At 38.4% G+C, this 18103-nt stretch overlaps 2 protein-coding genes across 3 annotated transcripts; one reads left to right on the forward strand and one right to left on the reverse strand.

Moving 5' to 3' along the window:
• LOC141486481 (regucalcin-like) lies at window positions 1-15335 on the forward strand. 2 transcript variants are annotated; one of them, XM_074184547.1, is made up of 5 exons: window positions 1-201; window positions 8810-9013; window positions 9397-9612; window positions 11532-11713; window positions 15038-15335. In XM_074184547.1, exons 1-5 carry the CDS (start codon window positions 45-47, stop codon window positions 15203-15205), a joined length of 927 nt encoding a protein of 308 aa, XP_074040648.1. In that variant the 5' UTR covers window positions 1-44; the 3' UTR covers window positions 15206-15335. The 2 variants fall into 2 exon arrangements, with proteins under 2 accessions (XP_074040648.1, XP_074040647.1); XM_074184546.1 differs by lacking the exon at window positions 1-201 and adding an exon at window positions 829-1042.
• On the reverse strand, window positions 13288-14607 carry LOC111517451 (small ribosomal subunit protein uS5-like). Its single transcript, XM_023173610.2, has one exon. The coding sequence runs from the start codon at window positions 14560-14562 to the stop codon at window positions 13288-13290; it is 1275 nt and encodes a 424-aa protein (XP_023029378.1). The 5' UTR covers window positions 14563-14607.
• Window positions 15336-18103: the final 2768 nt, after the last annotated feature.

Consider the following 18103-nt stretch of genomic DNA (forward strand, 5'->3'; position numbering starts at 1 on the left):
AGTAAACAATCCAAGTCAGTGCATTACTGTGCATTACATATAAAATGTCATCAAAAATAGAAGTAATTCTTGAAGGGTTTTCACTTTTGGAAGGACCTCATTGGGATATTGAGAAGCAGTGTCTTTATTTTGTCGATATTCATAATCACAGTATTTTCAAATACGTGCCATCTACGAAGAAGCTGACTAAAGCAGTTATTGGTAAGGACATACTTCTATTTTCTTTCATCGACTTTCGTGTAGTCACTTTGATAAAAAAATTCAGTTATGTAATAACATGTTAGGAATCACACGTTAAAAGGTAAGACCTCGTTAGTCCTTAGCTCGCACAGTTTCTCAACTTCTGAGAGTTGTAGTTCGTATAGGGGCAAAGGCTGATTAACGAAAAAAACAGATTTTAACAGATTTTCAAACAATGAATGTCTGTTTAAAAAAAGTTGATGATGAAATCTAATGAATGAAAAGTCGAATTGCAAATGGAATATATCAGATTATAACAAATATGAAGCGGTAGAGCAAATAAACAAAATTCTACAATTATAATTTTTGGCGAATATTTCAAAAACTACCACTAAAATTCTCCATCTGAAGAGAGATTGTTCTAGTTTTCGAAAATAGTGAGGTTTTGCCCGATTCAACCGACCTTGTAAGTCTTACCGTTTACCAGATAGAAATAGTGTTAGGAGGATTAGCTAAAAAGAACGACCTGTATAGTAGTTCACGCATCAATTTTATCGCATGTAGTTGTTTTCTGTATACGGTCGAAAGCATCTATGAGCTGAATACTTCACATTTAATCTAATAAAATTATCAAACAATTTGTTGTGAATACTGAACGAATCGAAACAGTTTATAGAAGTTCACGCGACTTGACGTATCTACAAAATGGCACCAAATGTAGAAGTGATATTGGAAGGTTTCTCTCTTCTGGAAGGCCCACATTGGGATATTAAAAATCAGTGCCTTTATTTTCTCGATTTTCATAAGCACAGCGTTCATAAATACGTGCCGTCTACAAGGAAGTTGACTAACGCAGTTATAGGTGAGGGTCCTTTGGATTTTTTATAGATTAACAAAAAAAAGTGTGCCATTAGAAAAAAAAAAGATCATTATCAAATGCATACTATCAATTATTTCGACGTAAGAAGAATTCAACGTAGAGATACAAATAATTACTTAAGGCTTGGGTTTTAAGAAATTCATGGGAAGAACTGGAAAATTTCCTTTTCTATTTCGCACTGTTTCTTCTTTATGTAAAGAGATTTTGAAAGTCTAATTGAACTTTTTCACGTGAACTTTTAATTAGGTTCTCGTGTGACTTGGACCACATTCGACTTTGGAATTTTGAATAATGACCTGCATTTTTTTGGAGGCAAAATATTCATGTAAAACTGTGAAATTAGTTAGAAATAATGATTTTCTCTACGGTAACTTCACGAGTTTTAAATGAAGTATTATTGTTTTATTACGACTGTGATAATCATATGCATCAAGTAATATATCCTTTTATGTACCATGACTGATTTTCAAAAAAGGGTTTTCACAGAATCAGCTGTGGTACATAATGGAGGGATTACATGTATGTGATGAAAAAAACAATTAACATTTACACGTTGAACATCAAAATATATTGTTGATCAAAGAATTGCTACAAATAATACAGGTTCTATTTTAACATGGTCGAACGGTAGCCGGGTAGTTCGACGTGGGTGCTTTGTTCATTCACTTAAATCGACCGCCGTGTTGGTCGGTGGTTCAAGCCTCAGGCTGAACGATCGATTTTCTCTTGCGATCGTCCAACCCATGTTGGGAATCACACGTTAAAAGGTAAGACCTCGTTAGTCTTTAACTCGCACAAGTTTCGACTTCTGAGGGTTGTCGTTCGTAGGGGTGCGACAGCTGGTTAACGGAAAAACATATTTCAAACAGATTTAAACAGATCTATAGCCACACGTAAAACCAATTGCTGGCGTGGCGACGGTCGCCATACACAAGCCACTGTGCGATTCTTTTCCCACTGGTTCGGCGTTTCGCTATCTCTCTGACATGAAAGTCCTTGTGGCAAAGTATGGAAATATTTCCAATGTATCTGCATCACAAGAGATATAGCAAAGAATGAATTTTTGAAAATTTTGGTTTTATCGGTATATCTTCTGAACCAAAAAACTGAAGTCAATTTTTTATACCATTCAGTCGTATTCAAAACCAGACAAGTTTGCCACAATTCAACCTAATCTGTTTCCACGATTTTGTTTCGACATTTCCGTACATTATACCCGAATTTGAGTATGACAATGGTCCCATAAGTACCCGGCCTGACCTAGAAATGGCGGTAGTTGTTTGAAAAATATCACTGTATTAGAAAGTACACAATCTATAAAGCATATGTTTCAAGTTTGAAGACGCTGCGTTGTTTAATATTCGTTTGGCAGCCATCAATAGCGAACGTTTTCGGTGAATTTGTGAAAATGAAGAAAATTGGTCATCGTAGTGTGGTACAATACTTTCATTTGAAAGGCCTCAGCCCAACCAATATGATGCCCTCGACAGAAAAAAAGCATATCTGCAAGCTTATGCAGATGACCTTGTCATCTTGACAAGGTCCACGTCGGGAAGGGTACAACGTTGGACGTTGTTCAAAGTTGGTGCCTGAGGGAGCAGATGTCTGTCAACCCCAGCAAAACTGTGATAATTTCCTTCACCAGGAAGGGAAAATTGGACGATCCAACTCCACTTTCCTTCAATGGGGAGGTCATTCCATTTGGAACGGAGGTGACATATCTTGGCATTGTCCTTAATGAAAAACTCACCTGGAACGTTCACTTGGAAAAAATTTTACACAAAGCCAGACTATCCCTATGGACAAGTCGAAGGATTTGTGGAAAAATTTGGGGGTCAGGTCCCAAACAAATTCAATGGATTTACGTGATGATTGTCAGACCAATGATCACTTATGGTGCAATTGCCTGGTGGCCGAAGGCTTTACAGAAAACGGCCCAAGCGAAGCTCTCTGGCTCACAGAGACAGGCTTGTCTGGCTATCACTGGTGTCATCAGTACCACACCGTCAGCGGCAATGGAGATCCTTCTAGATCTAACTCTCCACATTTTTCTGGAGAGAGAGGCTAGATGGACTGTATACATACTTATGTACATTGCCAATTACACAAATCAATTAAATGCAGAGTGCAACAGACTGTTGGTTGACATTGGAAGTCACAGCATTTTGGAAATGACCTCTGACTTTATGCCTCCAACTGTCAAATACGAAGTGCTTTATAAAGTACTGTTCCCGAGTAGAGAGGATTGGATCCTCCGGGAGAAGAAATATTAAGAGCAGATAGTTGTTGGTTCACAGATGGATCAAAAACACCTTCCGGTTTTGGTGCAGGTGTTTTCAGTCGCAGACCCAAGACAGAGATATCAACCTGCCTAGGAACCTATGCGAGTGTATTTCAAGCGGAAATTTTCGCTATTGAATTGTGTGCGGAGAGATTGAAAGAATCCAACCTCATACAGAAGTCAATAAAAATATTCTCGGACAGTCAAGCGGCGTTGGAAGCTCTTGGCTTCCACCGAGCAACGTCTAAATTGGTAGCAAATTGCCAAAAACGACTCTTCTCGATAGAAAGATTCAACAGATTGCCTCTGGTGTGGATTCCTAGCCATACTGGCCTGGAAGGCAATGAGGCTGCCGATTCCCTCGCGAAGGAGGGTGCTGGAAGCAGTTTCATCGGACCAGAACCTGTCATTGGCATCATTTCAGGCTTTGCCAAACAATGGTTGAACACCTGGATGGCAAGAAGATTTATGGACTTCTGGCAGAATCTTCCAGAATTGGCTCACTCCAAGGCGTTTATTTACCCTTCGAGGCTTGATACCAAACAGTAGTTGGATCACAGTAAGGATGAACTACGATGTTTAACAGGCCTTCTTACAGGTCACTGTTATTTGAATCATCATATGCAGAGACTCGTACTGTCGGAAGACATAGTATGTCGCCTCTGTGTGGAAAATTATGAAACAGACACCAGAGCACATACTTTGTGCCTGCCCCGCTGGGGACCGAATCAGGTTTTTAGAGTTTGGCAGAGCCGTACTCTCACCATCTGATCTGAAAGACTACCCACTATACAAACTAATCGGCTTCGTAAAGAACCTGGGTTTATTTGGTTTAATGTGAATAGGTGTGAGCCACACTAAAGCCTTGTGGGTTACGGTGGGCATTTTTACATTTCCTACACCGTTAACGCTACTGGTTGCGTTGACGAGCCAGGAAATGTACTGCGTATCAAGCTCTCCGTTTCAAGACGATGGACGCAACAATTCGTGATTGATACTCAAAATGCCTGAGAGTAGGTCATAGTGGTGATAGTAGGTAGTAGGATTTTTCTGAAAGTAATAGAAACAAGTTGGGTGATAATTTGTGATGTATAATATCAATTTAATGTGTCATTTACATATATTTTGACAGTAGGTAACATTGTGTAATAGGTTAGGTTAGGTTAGGTTAATAATATATGAATAAATGCAGAAATATGTATACAGGTAGCACATTTTAATGTTTACATGGCTGATAGCATTTGGTTGATTAGGCTCAATATTTTTACCTAATGATCTCTTCTTTTTTGATCTCTTATTTTTGTTTCTTAAAACTTTGAAGGCCTCTAGCTCTAGCTAGCATGCTCTAGCGCCAGCATGTAAACTTCTACTTGCCCGGCGTGCAATAGAAGTAGGTTGGACTTTTATCCTTCTCGTTTTTTAAAATTACAAATGCTTGTGCAGATATTAGCAAACGACTGAATATTTTCAATAGTTTCGATTTTCTTAGCCTTGAGGACGTTACCACAATATAGCAAAACGGCTCTTCGCTTATAAACGTCTTGTTCCTTTCTCTTCAAAATACGTCTTCTTCTCCTTTTTGGTGGCGAAAAATCACTTTCCTATAACGGTTTTGCTGCTGTAAAAAAATCTCTCTATCATAGCAAAAAATTTCTCTCAGCGTACGTACATTCATTGTTCATACAAATGATAAATTGATCGTTTCATATGATTTACTTGGATATTGGCAAGAGTTTCACATATTTCATCACTTGAAGTGGTAGCTATTAGTTTCGACTTATTGAAATTTTTGGCAAGGGATCCCTGCATCTTTAATTTGCTTTCATTTTTAACCTCAATAAAGATTTAAGCGCCACAGTTCCTGTTTCTTTTCCTAACGCTGCTTGTTTTTGTTTTCTTATTTTTAGCATTGTGCTGACAAACCCAATATTTTCGATACTGTAGGTTTTTATTTCAGGATATGTTCTGTTTACAATCCACTCTGTGCAAGTAGCTTTAGGAAAGTTATTAATCCAATTGCAGTAATATCTACATCTCTTTCGATGTTGGTTCTCAAAATGAATTTGTTTTTGTCTATATCAATTATTCTGATATTACTATCAAACGTTTATACAGTTTCTTCTCCGCCCTGATTCATCTTGACAAGCCTACCTTCACAAAACAAACAAAATATGTGAAATAACTTTTCTAACTTGTACGTGAACGACTTACTGGCACCATAGCAAAAAAAACGCGCGAAATAATAAAGCACGTGGCGTTGCACCCACTATCTAGATCTAGGGAACGGAGTGTTTGGCACTCAATACATTTCCTAGCTTGTCAGCGCAACAAGTAGCGTTCACGGTGTAGGAAACGTAAAAATGCTTACGGTGAAGGGTTGAATAGACCTACTTACTTTGGAGCTATTGTAACCAATATGAAAGCTGAACTGGATTCTACACTGGGTCAGTCTGCTTCTTCTTTCACAATAGTAAGATATTGGATAGCAGAGCTTAAACGAGCCCGTACGAGCTGCTAAGACGAGCATTGCAGTGGTCGACCTAATGAGGTGACGGCTCCAGAAACGGTACTGAATGATTGTCGACTGAAAGTGCGCGAGCTAGCAGACTTAGTGAGTATTTCAAAAAGTTCGATATATCGTATATTATCTGAAGATTTGGACATGAGAAAGATGTGTGCAACACAAATCCTTCATCGCAATTACCAAAATTAAAGTTTGAATTGCTATTTCAAGCATCCTAATCGCCAGATTAAGCCCCTTCGGATTATTTTCCATTCCCAAACTTGTAAAATGGATCAGTGGCAATTCTTATTATAAAAACGATATTGAAATTATTGAATGTCGCTGGGACAACTGTATAGAGCTGCAAGGAGAAAATGTTGAAAAAAAAATTGTTTTTTCGAATTTTTTTCCTGTCCTGTATAAGTCCTAGTCCTGTTGAGGATGCTACTGACAACAGTAGTCGCGTCAAAGCTTTTTTTGTTTTTTTTTTGGCCTTGGACTGTGAGTTTTCATACCTGCCGTTTAGTTTACTAATGCGGCGATGAGGTAACGGTCGAAGTTCTCGAGTAGAAATTCGAGAATCTTTCTCCTTCGAAAGAAACGCAGGAACTCGCAGGATAGTCTTTCGTCGAGTAGAGAGACGTTGAGAACTACTCGAGCACTTCAATCTTTACCACATTGCCTCTGATGATGTCTACCGCAGTGGTAGACGAAACGTCAGACATAAAAACTCGCAGACCATGGCTGAAAAACCTGGAAAAATGTTTCGTCACAGTTATCTCCGGCCGTGAAAGTTTGAATTCTTTGATCAACCGTAGCCGCGTCCGGGCCTGGAAATTGCTTATCGCCAGATGTTGAAGTGTTTTTGTTATTTATCAACCCAACTCTGAGGTTTATCTGAATAATCGTTGAACTCAAGTAGCAATCATCACGTAATCATGTAATTTGGTACGAAACCAAAAAAAATAATTCTGAACTCAATTGTATCTTCTGAAATAAAACTATAAAAAACTTTTTGAAATATCCCAACCTTCAACCTATTCATAAAACCATATGAAATCAGTATCAACGTCATCAATTAGAACATTCTAAAAATGCCTACCGAAACATATTTATATTTTCTTCATTTCGTGTAACTTCAAGAGTACTGATCTACTAAAAGAAGATAAAAATAATATTTACATGAATCTCAAGTTGAATTAAAGTGGTCTTTCAAGAAAGGAATTTACCAGAATAAGGAATCTCTGTCCGATATATTTTTTGTAGTAATTTTCACATGATCTTTTTGAATTTGATGTTGAAGTTATGCCTTCAAGTTTTTCCATTTGAGATTTTTCTTACAGTTTCATTTTATTTCGGAGCAAAACTTGCGACAGGAATGAAATTTCTACATATCAATAATTTAGCTAAATTATTATGTCAATAGAGACGCATAAGATGACAACAAATTTTTATGTGACAGGCGCTCTAAAAGCGGATTTGAATCCCTGGTGATTAAATCAATCAGAAAGTTTATTTCACATAAACGCAGTTCTCCAAATGAAAGAGTTCTTGAACAGTGGAGTTCGAGGTGTACTGAGTTAAACCTAAAAACGATGAGCAGCCACAGCCCGTCAAGAATTTCTGATATGTACCGCTCTTGGTGGAATTAAATGTCCAAGTCGCTTGAACACCTGTCCTAAAAGTATCTATAAAAGAGAGACAAATCCCCATCCTTTCTTCGATGTTCCAGACTATCAACTTTTACTACAACTGAATCTCGGAATTCAATATTATCGTGAACTAGATGTTATCATCGAACCCTAGAAGAATGGACTTAACATATTTTCGTCATCAGTCTGATTTTTGTGTCCTATAATTTTTTCTCTGATCTCTAAACTGATTTATCACTGTATGTGAATTTTTATGCAAATAGATATCCATACTGTATACAGGGCTTTTCATGATGAGCGTTAATTAGCCGTTTCTGACAAACTATTTAACGGATCAACCTGAAAATTTCACAGTATGCATAAATCAATAAGACCTACACGCCTAAAATATTTCAGACGAAGCGGCGTTGTCGCTTCTACCATAAAGTAGCGGCTTCTTTGATTTTTCAATTAGAACACCCCGTATATAATATCATATTATGATTCATCATCACTTTGTCAACAAATTCATATACTATTTCCCTATACATATCTATTACCGTTTAGAAGATATAAATTAATTTCGATTTTTTTTTTACCAAACATGAACTTTTATAAATGCTGATAATCTTGAATTCTCTTGCACTAAAACGATCAAATTTGAAACGGTTCAAAATAGTAGAGATCAAAGTATCTGCATTTTTTGAAGACCCTGTATGAGGCAAATGAAAATATGACTCGGAGTAAAGATCCTCATAGTTTCACTCCACTCTATTTCAAATTTGATCGTTTTAGTGCAAGAGAGTTCAAGATTATCAGCATTTATAAAAGTTCATGTTTGGTAAGAAAAATATCGAAATTAATTTATATCTTCTAAACGGTAATAGATAGGTATAGGGAAACAGTATATGAATTTGTTGACAAAGTGATAATGAATCATAATATGATATTATATACGGGGTGTTTCATTTGAAAAATTAAAGAAACCGCTACTTTATAGTAGAAGCGACAACGCCGCTTCGTCTGAAATATTTTAGGCGTGTAGGTCATACTGTGAAATTTTCAGGTTGATCCGTTGAATATTTTGCCAGAAACGGCTAATTAACGCTCATCATGAAAAGCCCTGTATAGTATTATCAAATTTTTATTACGATTGGATTATTAATTACTAAATGTTTGTGTGAAAAACTTACCAATATTAAAAAAAAAACAATAAGTGCCTCACCCGAGTCAGTTTAAACTGTAGACTTCGCTTGGACATCAGTCAAAGACTTGTTGAATTGTTCTCAGTTTTACAATCTATCATTGAATTGCTTTTATATTCTTGATTTCAGGAAATCACAATGTTTCAATAATTATACCAATCAAAGATAAAAAGGACAATTTCGTGATAACCGTTGATAGATCAGTGTCAACCATAACCTGGGATGGAGAGAGTAACACTGTGCTGAACCTCAAGAAATTGTATGAAGTTGATCATGGAACAGACCATGTCTTCAATGATGGAAAATGTGACTCAAGTGGAAGACTTTGGTCAGGTTAGTTTTGATTTGAATTCTACTAAATCGGTAGCGATATTTTAGTTTATAATTGTGACTGTATTGGAAATATTATTGAGCTAAATGTTGAAAAGTAGGCTGGTAACTGTGGTCTAATATGAATCCCACAAAAACATTTGATTAGACGAGTAAATACATATCGCTTGAACTAAAAAATGTTGTATATTACTGGAGGTTTATTCCAACACCTCAACGCGTGTTTCGATCACCAAGTGATCATCTTCAACTGTTTAATGAGATGAGATGGGAAAATGACTCGACAAGTGAATCATAGTATCAATAACCAATGTATCTGTTACAAAGTCAGACTCTCAATTTTCAAAATCAAAGATTGATTTAACACTTTTTTGTTTTCGTCACAGGAACTATGGGAGCACATGCATCCACTATTGATGGAATACCTCCAGGCAAAGGAACTCTTTACAGTTTTCAGAATAATTTGGTCCAGAACTACAGGGGCGGAATTGGGATATCCAATGGTATTGCTTTCAACAAAGAACTGGGAAAAATGTACTATATCGACTCTATGAATGGAACTGTAGATCAGTACGATTTGGATATCAATCGAGGAACTTTATGTGAGTGAATTATTTTGTTATGCTTTAAATTACCTAGAAATGTGTAGATGATTGGTTTGGAGTTCAGTTCGATTTTTTTTATTGCAATATGTCTCATCGGTGTCCGATATTGAAATTTTTTCATTGAAGTTCAGATGGTGTGCTAATAACAAACTTTTGTACTGAAGTACTAGAAGTGAATACAGCTTACATTCTGAAATCTCCATATGAGCAATCACATATTGTATCTACCAGCAACCATATTCTATGAGGGTTGAAGTGTATTCAATGTTTTTCAGTCAACTTTTTGAATTTCTCCTGAAGCATATTTCTAAGAACAATTCTTCAGTAAAGAGTTGCTATCAGCAACACAACGTCAGCGACCATGGACAGTTATCGAATCCTCTTTCGTCTCCGCATGAACATACAGAAGCAATATGCATATTGCTGATTGTACAAATTAGACTCTTACTGAACAACATTCTGGGAATTACCTCCGATTTGATGCTACCAAAAGTCAACCTGCCTTTATACAGTCCTAATTGCGAGTAAAGGACTGAATCCTTCGGGAGGAGTTAATAACTAAGAGCAGATATATGTTGGTTCACAGATATATTGGAATCATCCTGTAGGTTCTAGTGCAGGTGTATAGAGTGACCGAGCCAGGACTAAGGCATTGAAATATTCTTCGAAGAATGTCACTAAATAATTGTTCAACTACGAGAAGGTTATGTTGTCTAACATACTTTCTTACAGGACACTCATTTGAATCATTACTTGAAGATACTTGGACTGTCGAAAGATCTAGTGTGTCATCTGTGTTTGAAGATGATAAACCAGAAGACCAATAGCTACTTTTTGCCTGTATCGTTATAACCCAAATCAGGTTTTCAATCTTTGACAGAGTTTCACTCAGAGGAATGGTGGAGTGTGAGCTACAGTACATCCTGAAACATATTCGAGGATTGATTCAATTGATACTGGGTTGAACCGAACATTGAAGTTTTGAACATTAGTTTGAAATCTAATTATGTTGTAACACTTGTTGATCGTGTCATCAGGATTTGTGAACCATATCTTCTTTAAGAAAAACCTTGTCATCTAGATCAGGCTCTACAGCGCAAGAAATCGAATGTAATCTATATCCTAGAAGAAGAAATACTCCAACTTTGATGACGAAGTGGCAACCAGAGTCTATTTGCCTTACATTGTCATGGACTGCATCGAAAAACTGTTTGAACGTCACAACATCAGGACCATTTAAGAGCCAGCTAATCAACCAAACAACACTATCAGATCGGTCAACGACAAAAGAAAACATCTGACATCCGCCGATGTTAACAGGATTCCCTGTTTCTGTGGCTCAGTTTACGTCGGAACTACCAACAGCAGCATCAACACCAGGATACAAGAACACAAGCATAGTTGCAACAGGAGAAACTCGCGATTGGAGAACATGACCTCGAAATGAAATACGAAGAAACTGTTTAATTCAACGCATTACTACGTACCACTTCATACAGGAAGGCCCTTGAAATCAATGAGCATCTCAACAATTTCAACTGAAAAGAGAAGGCGTACTGGTCAACAAAATGAGGTATCCAGTAGTCAAGAAACCTATACATAGACTAGAATACAACTCCTATCGACATCCTACCAGTATCATACATGTCAACAACGTGGACCAATCAGAACGACCCAGCAAAAGTAAGGACCAATCAGGAGAGATAATTTACATGGAAACCCCGCCTTTGTTCCCACCATCAGATCCACCACCATCCATATCATCATCCCGACTATCCTCTGAAAGTATAAATACGAGTAAATATTCAGCTCGCCAGGGTCCTTTACGACTTCAATGAAATACTTCTTGAAACGAAAACTAATACATTTCATGTTTTCAAAATACGGAAATAGTCACATCGTGTTTTCTATTATAGCGAACCTCCAACCAATATTCACCAGAGAAAAGCATGGATTCGACGAATGTTTGTTTGACGGTATGACAATTGATTCAGATGGCAACTTATGGGTAGCAATATTCTTAGGCTCAAAAGTGATTAAAATTGATCCAAGACGACCTGAGACACTTCTAGAAACTATAGAATTTCCAGCATCCCAGGTGAGTTGATCAATCTCCAAGCATTCAATATTTCATCGTGATTGATTTCTTTTGAAGAGTATACATTATGTGTAAAATGTATTCAGCAAGAGTCTTAAATTCTGTAGAGAATTTTCACGAATAGTAACTTATCCCTCCTTTTCTCTTATGGCCTTCGATTCATTCTTCAGAACATCATTTTGGTACAGTTATTTCACTGAAACAAACAAAAAAACAATCACCTCTATTGAATGGATTAGAGTACTGAGTATATTGTTTTTGATAATCTGTCTTGTTGACGTTTGTGACACTTGTATTGACTTTGACGTTATTCCATCCAGCGATATGACTGATGGGACTAAGCAGCCATGAAACTCTGTTGGTGGTTAACATAGTCATCGACATTGAAAAAAATACAATATTTTCTCTTACTTTGTCAGCAAATTGATGACTGAACGCATTGAAATGTACCAAAATATAGAAAATGATTCAAAATGAATATTTATTGTCATAGACTTTCTTGTAACTTTGGTCTCCGGATAATGTTATTTATTTATTTATTCATTCTACACACTATTCTACAGGATGAACCCAATTACACAATAGGTAGAAACAGTAGCATTTACAAATATGTACTTCCGTAATCTATATAAAAAATAAATAAAAACAGAACAGTCAGTTAGCTACGAAATGTCTTTTGATTTGTACAATCGGGCAGTTGAATATATCTAGGACACGACTAACAGAAATAGAGGTATCGCACATTGTATAAATTGGGGATATTTTCATTATATTTGCTCGCTTAGTGTTGAGATAAAAGGTGACACTATTCCACCTAGGAACCCAAAAATTGTAGCATGTAGCATGTAATAATTAAGAGCAGGTAATGATATTATTATGATTTTGAATAAAAAAGAAACGAATAATATCTACGCCTTACCTCAAAACTACAAAAATTATGAGTTTCAAGCAATTCATAATAGGGTATTCCCACAGAAGGATACCTGCCTTTAAGTTTAAAAGATATATATTTGAGGAAGCGCCTCTGTAGGGCTTCTAGTTGATTTATATGAACCTGATAGTAGGGACTCCACACAACAGCCTAGATCGAAAAAAGTGAAATAAAGTAAATGTTGAAGCTTTTTCGAAGTCTTTTGTATTTCTAACTAAGAGTCCATACATACGATAAGCAGCTGTGAGAGTAGTGTCAATATGTTTGTTGAAAGAGAAGAATGAATCAAAAGTAACACCTAGATCAGTGAGTGTGTCAGGACGCTCCAGAACTTGAAGGTTTATGACGTAGTTATGTAATGTCAGATTCCTTTTCAGTGAGCAGTTATATTTGAATATGTTGAGAGATAGATTATTCTGCTGACACCATGTAACATCACGATATAAATTCAGGGCGAGACGTTCGCAAAGATTATATTGTAATAGAGTTTCAAGTCATCTGCGTATAAAAGGAAATTGACATCAATCTCAGCTTCGATATCATTGATGAAAATATTGAACAGTGGGGGTCCTAGGTTTGACCCTTCTGGTACACCAGATGTGGCTACATATTCGACAGACTTGAGGCCATTGATTTGGAAATACTACATACGGTTGTAAAAATACGATTTGAAGAGAGTAATTAAGCTATTGGATAACCCAAAAGTCGAAAGCTTGTTGAGCAGGATACTATGGTCTAGTCTGTCGAACACTTTAGAAAACTCAGTGTAGATGAGATCAGTCTGAGACTGACAATCAATAACCTCCGCAATACATTGAGTGACTGTTACAAGATTGGTGATGGTTGAACGTCCTTTCATGAAACCGTGTTGATTGGGGCTAATAATGTTGCTAACATGACAGTAGATTGTCTTCTCAAGGAGCATCTCAAACACTTTACAAAAGTTGGATATGATAGAAATTGGTCTGTAATTTTTTATCTCCTTTTTTGAAAATTGGACACACTTTCGACATTTTCCATATTGATAGTACAATACATATATATTTAATGTTTTTATTACATTGCTGTTAAACACGATCCAAGCAGTTTCAGTACGTGCTGCGGCAGATTCATTGCGGTGATTTTTGTACAGGTAATCCGCAAACTCCTGGTAGGGTGTCTTGGTAAGAGGCATCTCCTTCCACAAATCTGGCGTTAAGTATGCGTAAGTCTTTGCAATTGCTGCATAAGTTGCCTTGGCGAAATTACCCAGAGTACCAGTGGAGCCCTTGGCTGATGTATAGCAGTCTTCGATACCCGCCATCTGCAGTAGTTTCTTGGGAACAGGAGCAGAAACGATACCAGTACCACGGGGAGCTGGGATGAGACGTACAGTTACAGACCCGTATTTTCCGGTGACTTTGCAAGGCACTGTGTGGGGTTGACCGATTTTGTTACCCCAGTAACCTCTACGAACTGGTACGACAGAAAGCTTGGCTAAGATGATGGCTCCACGGATAGCAGTAGCAACTTCTTTGCTGCACTTCACTCCCAAACCAATGTGGCCTTTGCTATCACCAATAGCTACGAAAGCCTTGAAACGAGTACGTTGACCAGCACGTGTCTGTTTCTGAACAGGCATGATCTTCAAAACCTCATCATTCAGTTCTGACCCAATGAAGAAATCGATGATTTCATACTCCTTGATTGGTAAAAAAAACAGGTAGATCTCCTCCAAAGAGCGGATCTTACCATCTTTTACCAACCGTCCTAGCTTAGTTACAGGCACCCATTCCTTCTGGTCTTCCTTTCCGCGACCACGGCCTCTACCGCGTCCACGTCCACGACCTCTGGGGCCCCCTCGGCCACCTCCTCTACTACCACCACCGAATCCACCACGGAAACCGCCACGACCACCGGCTGGAGCTGCGTCCGCCATTGTTTAATACTTCCTCCAACACTGTTGTCGAACGAAAGATAGTACATATAGTACAATTGATGTTTTCAGGCATATATTGATTAAAGTTGTTAGTGATTCAACCAGAGCTTAGGTACAATCTTTAATGATGAATGCTGGAATTTGCTCAGATCCTGCAGTAAATTTAGGCTTAAATTCTTTTAGGGTATGATAAACATCTTCATTACTAATATTTTCGATTACTAGGCTGGGAGTATCAGTACTGTTGTTCGCATGGTCACTTGATGTTGACGCTATATATCAATCACTGAAAAAATCTGTTAATTAACAAAGCCTGTATAAAAAATATATCAGATATAAACTGTTTCTCCTGTCTCTGAGTTACTTGATTCTGATACAACAGCTTTCATAGGTTTTGAAATAAAACACAAAATTTGCAGTATGATATAATTAATCAATAAGCTAGTATTATCTAATAATATTTTTTTATTATCAGATCACTTCTGTTGCGTTTGGCGGAGCAAATTTGGATGAGCTTTGGGTCACCAGCGCTAATTTCAAGGAATTTTCCCCCGGACAGAAAGGAGGGTCGTTATTCAAGGTCACAGGAATCAATGCTAGGGGCTTGCCAGCTGATGAGGCTGTTTGTGAGATTCATTCGTAGAGATGTTATTTTGAAGGCGGTGGCGGAATACAGAGTTACATGTTATGTAATTGATAAAAAAAGGTGTTTGCATGTATTAAACTAGGTCAATAAGTAGCAAAATAGAATACAATAAATAATTACCTCATAAGACTGCCTGTTGCTTGTAACTTACCAATAAAATTCAATATATGAATCTTACGCGATGGTAAACGACTGAAAAAATATGTTGTTATCCAAGTCAATATGTTGTTATCCAATACTATAGTTGAGGTGCAAGAGGCATATAGGATAAGAAAGTAACTTTGGACTGGGCCTGATTCATTGTACATTCATAAAATTTTGTTCTGTGTGGACATGAACTGAAAATGTATCCATACTTTTTTGCAGAAAAGCCAAAACTAGAAATGGTAAAACAATACTAAAGTTGGGTTAGGCGCAATTGTCAGAAGATGAAATTTTTTCGATTAGCCAATTTTCTATAGCTTGTGCCTGTATTTCATAGTCAAGTATATCATAAAACTAATTGCTTGTTGCTTGTAACTATTGCATTACGACACGACTTCAGTGTATGAATTATAATCTTCAATAAGGAGATGAAGTGATACGAATACAAGTATATCATGTGAAATGAAATTTGGTATTTATTTTTGAAGTTGTCACCCAAAGGTTCGAATTGACGAAGCCAAAATATTGTAAATCCAGAATTACAAAGATTAAGTTCTCTATCGATCACATAGATGGCGTCTTCGTGAGGGAAGATGTCATCGCCGTTGTTTACCCGCACCTGTTAAGCGTGAAGGCAAAGATCCAGGGTCGGGTGGCAAGCCTGTACCCTTTGATAAATAGAAAATCTAAGTTAAGCCTAAAGAATAAAATCACGATCTATAACATGATGTTCAAGTCTGTCATCATGTATGCTTCAGGTGTTTGGGGACAAGCGGCTCCGACTAACATCTCCATCTTTACAAAATAAAATTCTACAGATGATTGTGAATGCTCCGTGGTTCGTGCGGAATGAAGCCATCCGCAGAGATTTGAAGCTGCCTTCCATTCAGCAGTCCATCCAGTCGAGAAACCGGCGAGTTTTTGATTACGCCGAAACTCACGAAAATCCGTTAGTCAGGGAAGCTATAGATTACGCTGTAGACGACCCTCCCGATATAGAAGGTCCCGACACTCTGTCGAATGAGGCCCCTATGTCCTCCGTTAACAGATGAATAATATCTTCATCCATCTCACCCCAGCCAGGTAGGGGTATACAGCGAAGGGCGGTATGGATGTCTGAGGACTTTCATGCCACCATCAAACACCAGTCATGACCCGTTTGTCTTTCTGACAAACACCAGTTAAAAGGGGAAGGGAGCCAGGCTTCAACCTGAATAAACTCAAAATGGATTACGTCATGCATTTATCCACTGCGGAGCCACAACCAGGACAGAGTGTCCTCTGCGGAGCTACAATGAGTTTCCTCCCAGGATAAAGAACCTTATCCGGGAGAGAAATCGACTCAGACGAGTTTATCAGCGAACTCTCCACCCTGGAGACTAGGCTGCGGCTAGCAGAATGGCCAACCAGGTTAAACAGGCCATCACTGACTATAGAAACGAGAGGTGGAGCGAGTGTTTGGAATCGCTCGAACCTGGGGATGATGAGCTCTGGCGAGTCATCCGCAGGCTCGAGAAGGGGAAAACCGCTCCCTTCCCTCTTCACGGACAGCGCGGCATCTGCTACTCTCCCGCCGAGAAGGCATTGGCATTTGCAGATACAATGGAGAGTCAGTTTCGACTTAACGTTGATCCGGATGATGATATTAACCGTGATATTCGGTTGGAACACTGGGTTCGGCGCATCCTTAGGAAAAATGATGACGATGTGATCCGTCTAGCTTCAGAGGAAGAACTGGAGGGGTACATTAGGGCCTAGAAACCCAAGAAGGCTCCGGGAATTGATTCAATCAACAACAGGTTGTTGAAGCAGCTCCGGAGAACTTCATCAGATACCTGCTGGATATTATCAACAGCTCAATCACTCTCAGATACTTTCCTCGAAGATGGAAGCATGCCACAGTTGTCATGATTCCCAAACAGATTCCGAAAGTTGATGACCGAAATGTTCTGCCTGACGAACAATTCGGCTTCAGGAGGGCACACTCCAACGAGCTGCAGGCTCTGACACGAGTCAAAAATTCCATCTCAGAGCTGAACAAAAGAAAGACAGTCCATCTTGTCCCCTGGATATTTCGAAAGCCTTCGACCGAGTCTGGCACGAACGCCTGCTACACAAAATGCTCGATTTCGATCTGCCTCGGGGTCTGGTCCGGTGGATTAGGTCCTTTCTGAAAGGCAGAACATTTCAGGTCCGAGTTGAAAGAACCCTGTCTCCCGTCAGGCACGTCAGCCTTTACGTGAGCGACCTTCCTAGGTTCGATCACGTGAAGGTTTCCTTTCACTCCGATAATACGGCTCTCCTCGCTTCTTCCATGGGTCGAGCGTTGGCGGTCGTCTACATGCAACGCGCATTGGACGACCTCGAACGCTGGTACCTTGACTGGAAGATTCGAGTGAATCCAGAAAAAACTCTGGCGATAGACTTGGGGAGACGTAAAGTTTTTTCCAGACACAAGGGTCACGATTTCAGGCAGGAAGATTTAATGGAAAACGCGAGTCAAGTACCTAGGTCTTTGGGTAGACCGCCGACTCACCTGGGCAAATCACATTGATTATATCAAGAGCAAAGTGCAGATGAGGATAGCTAAACTCTATCCTCTGGTCAATAGAAATTCAAAACTCAATCTCAAAAACAATATTTTTCTATACAACACGATGTTCAAGCCTGTCATCATGTATGCTTCAGGTGCTTGGGACAAGTAAAACCGAGTTGGTGAGTTTGTAGTTATCCAACAGGTTGAATTATTAG

This window comes from Leptinotarsa decemlineata, unplaced genomic scaffold (assembly GCF_025532065.1).
Source record: "Leptinotarsa decemlineata unplaced genomic scaffold, Ldec_3_MD MMD2_tig00026354_RagTag_RagTag, whole genome shotgun sequence".
Classification (NCBI taxonomy): domain Eukaryota; kingdom Metazoa; phylum Arthropoda; class Insecta; order Coleoptera; family Chrysomelidae; genus Leptinotarsa; species Leptinotarsa decemlineata.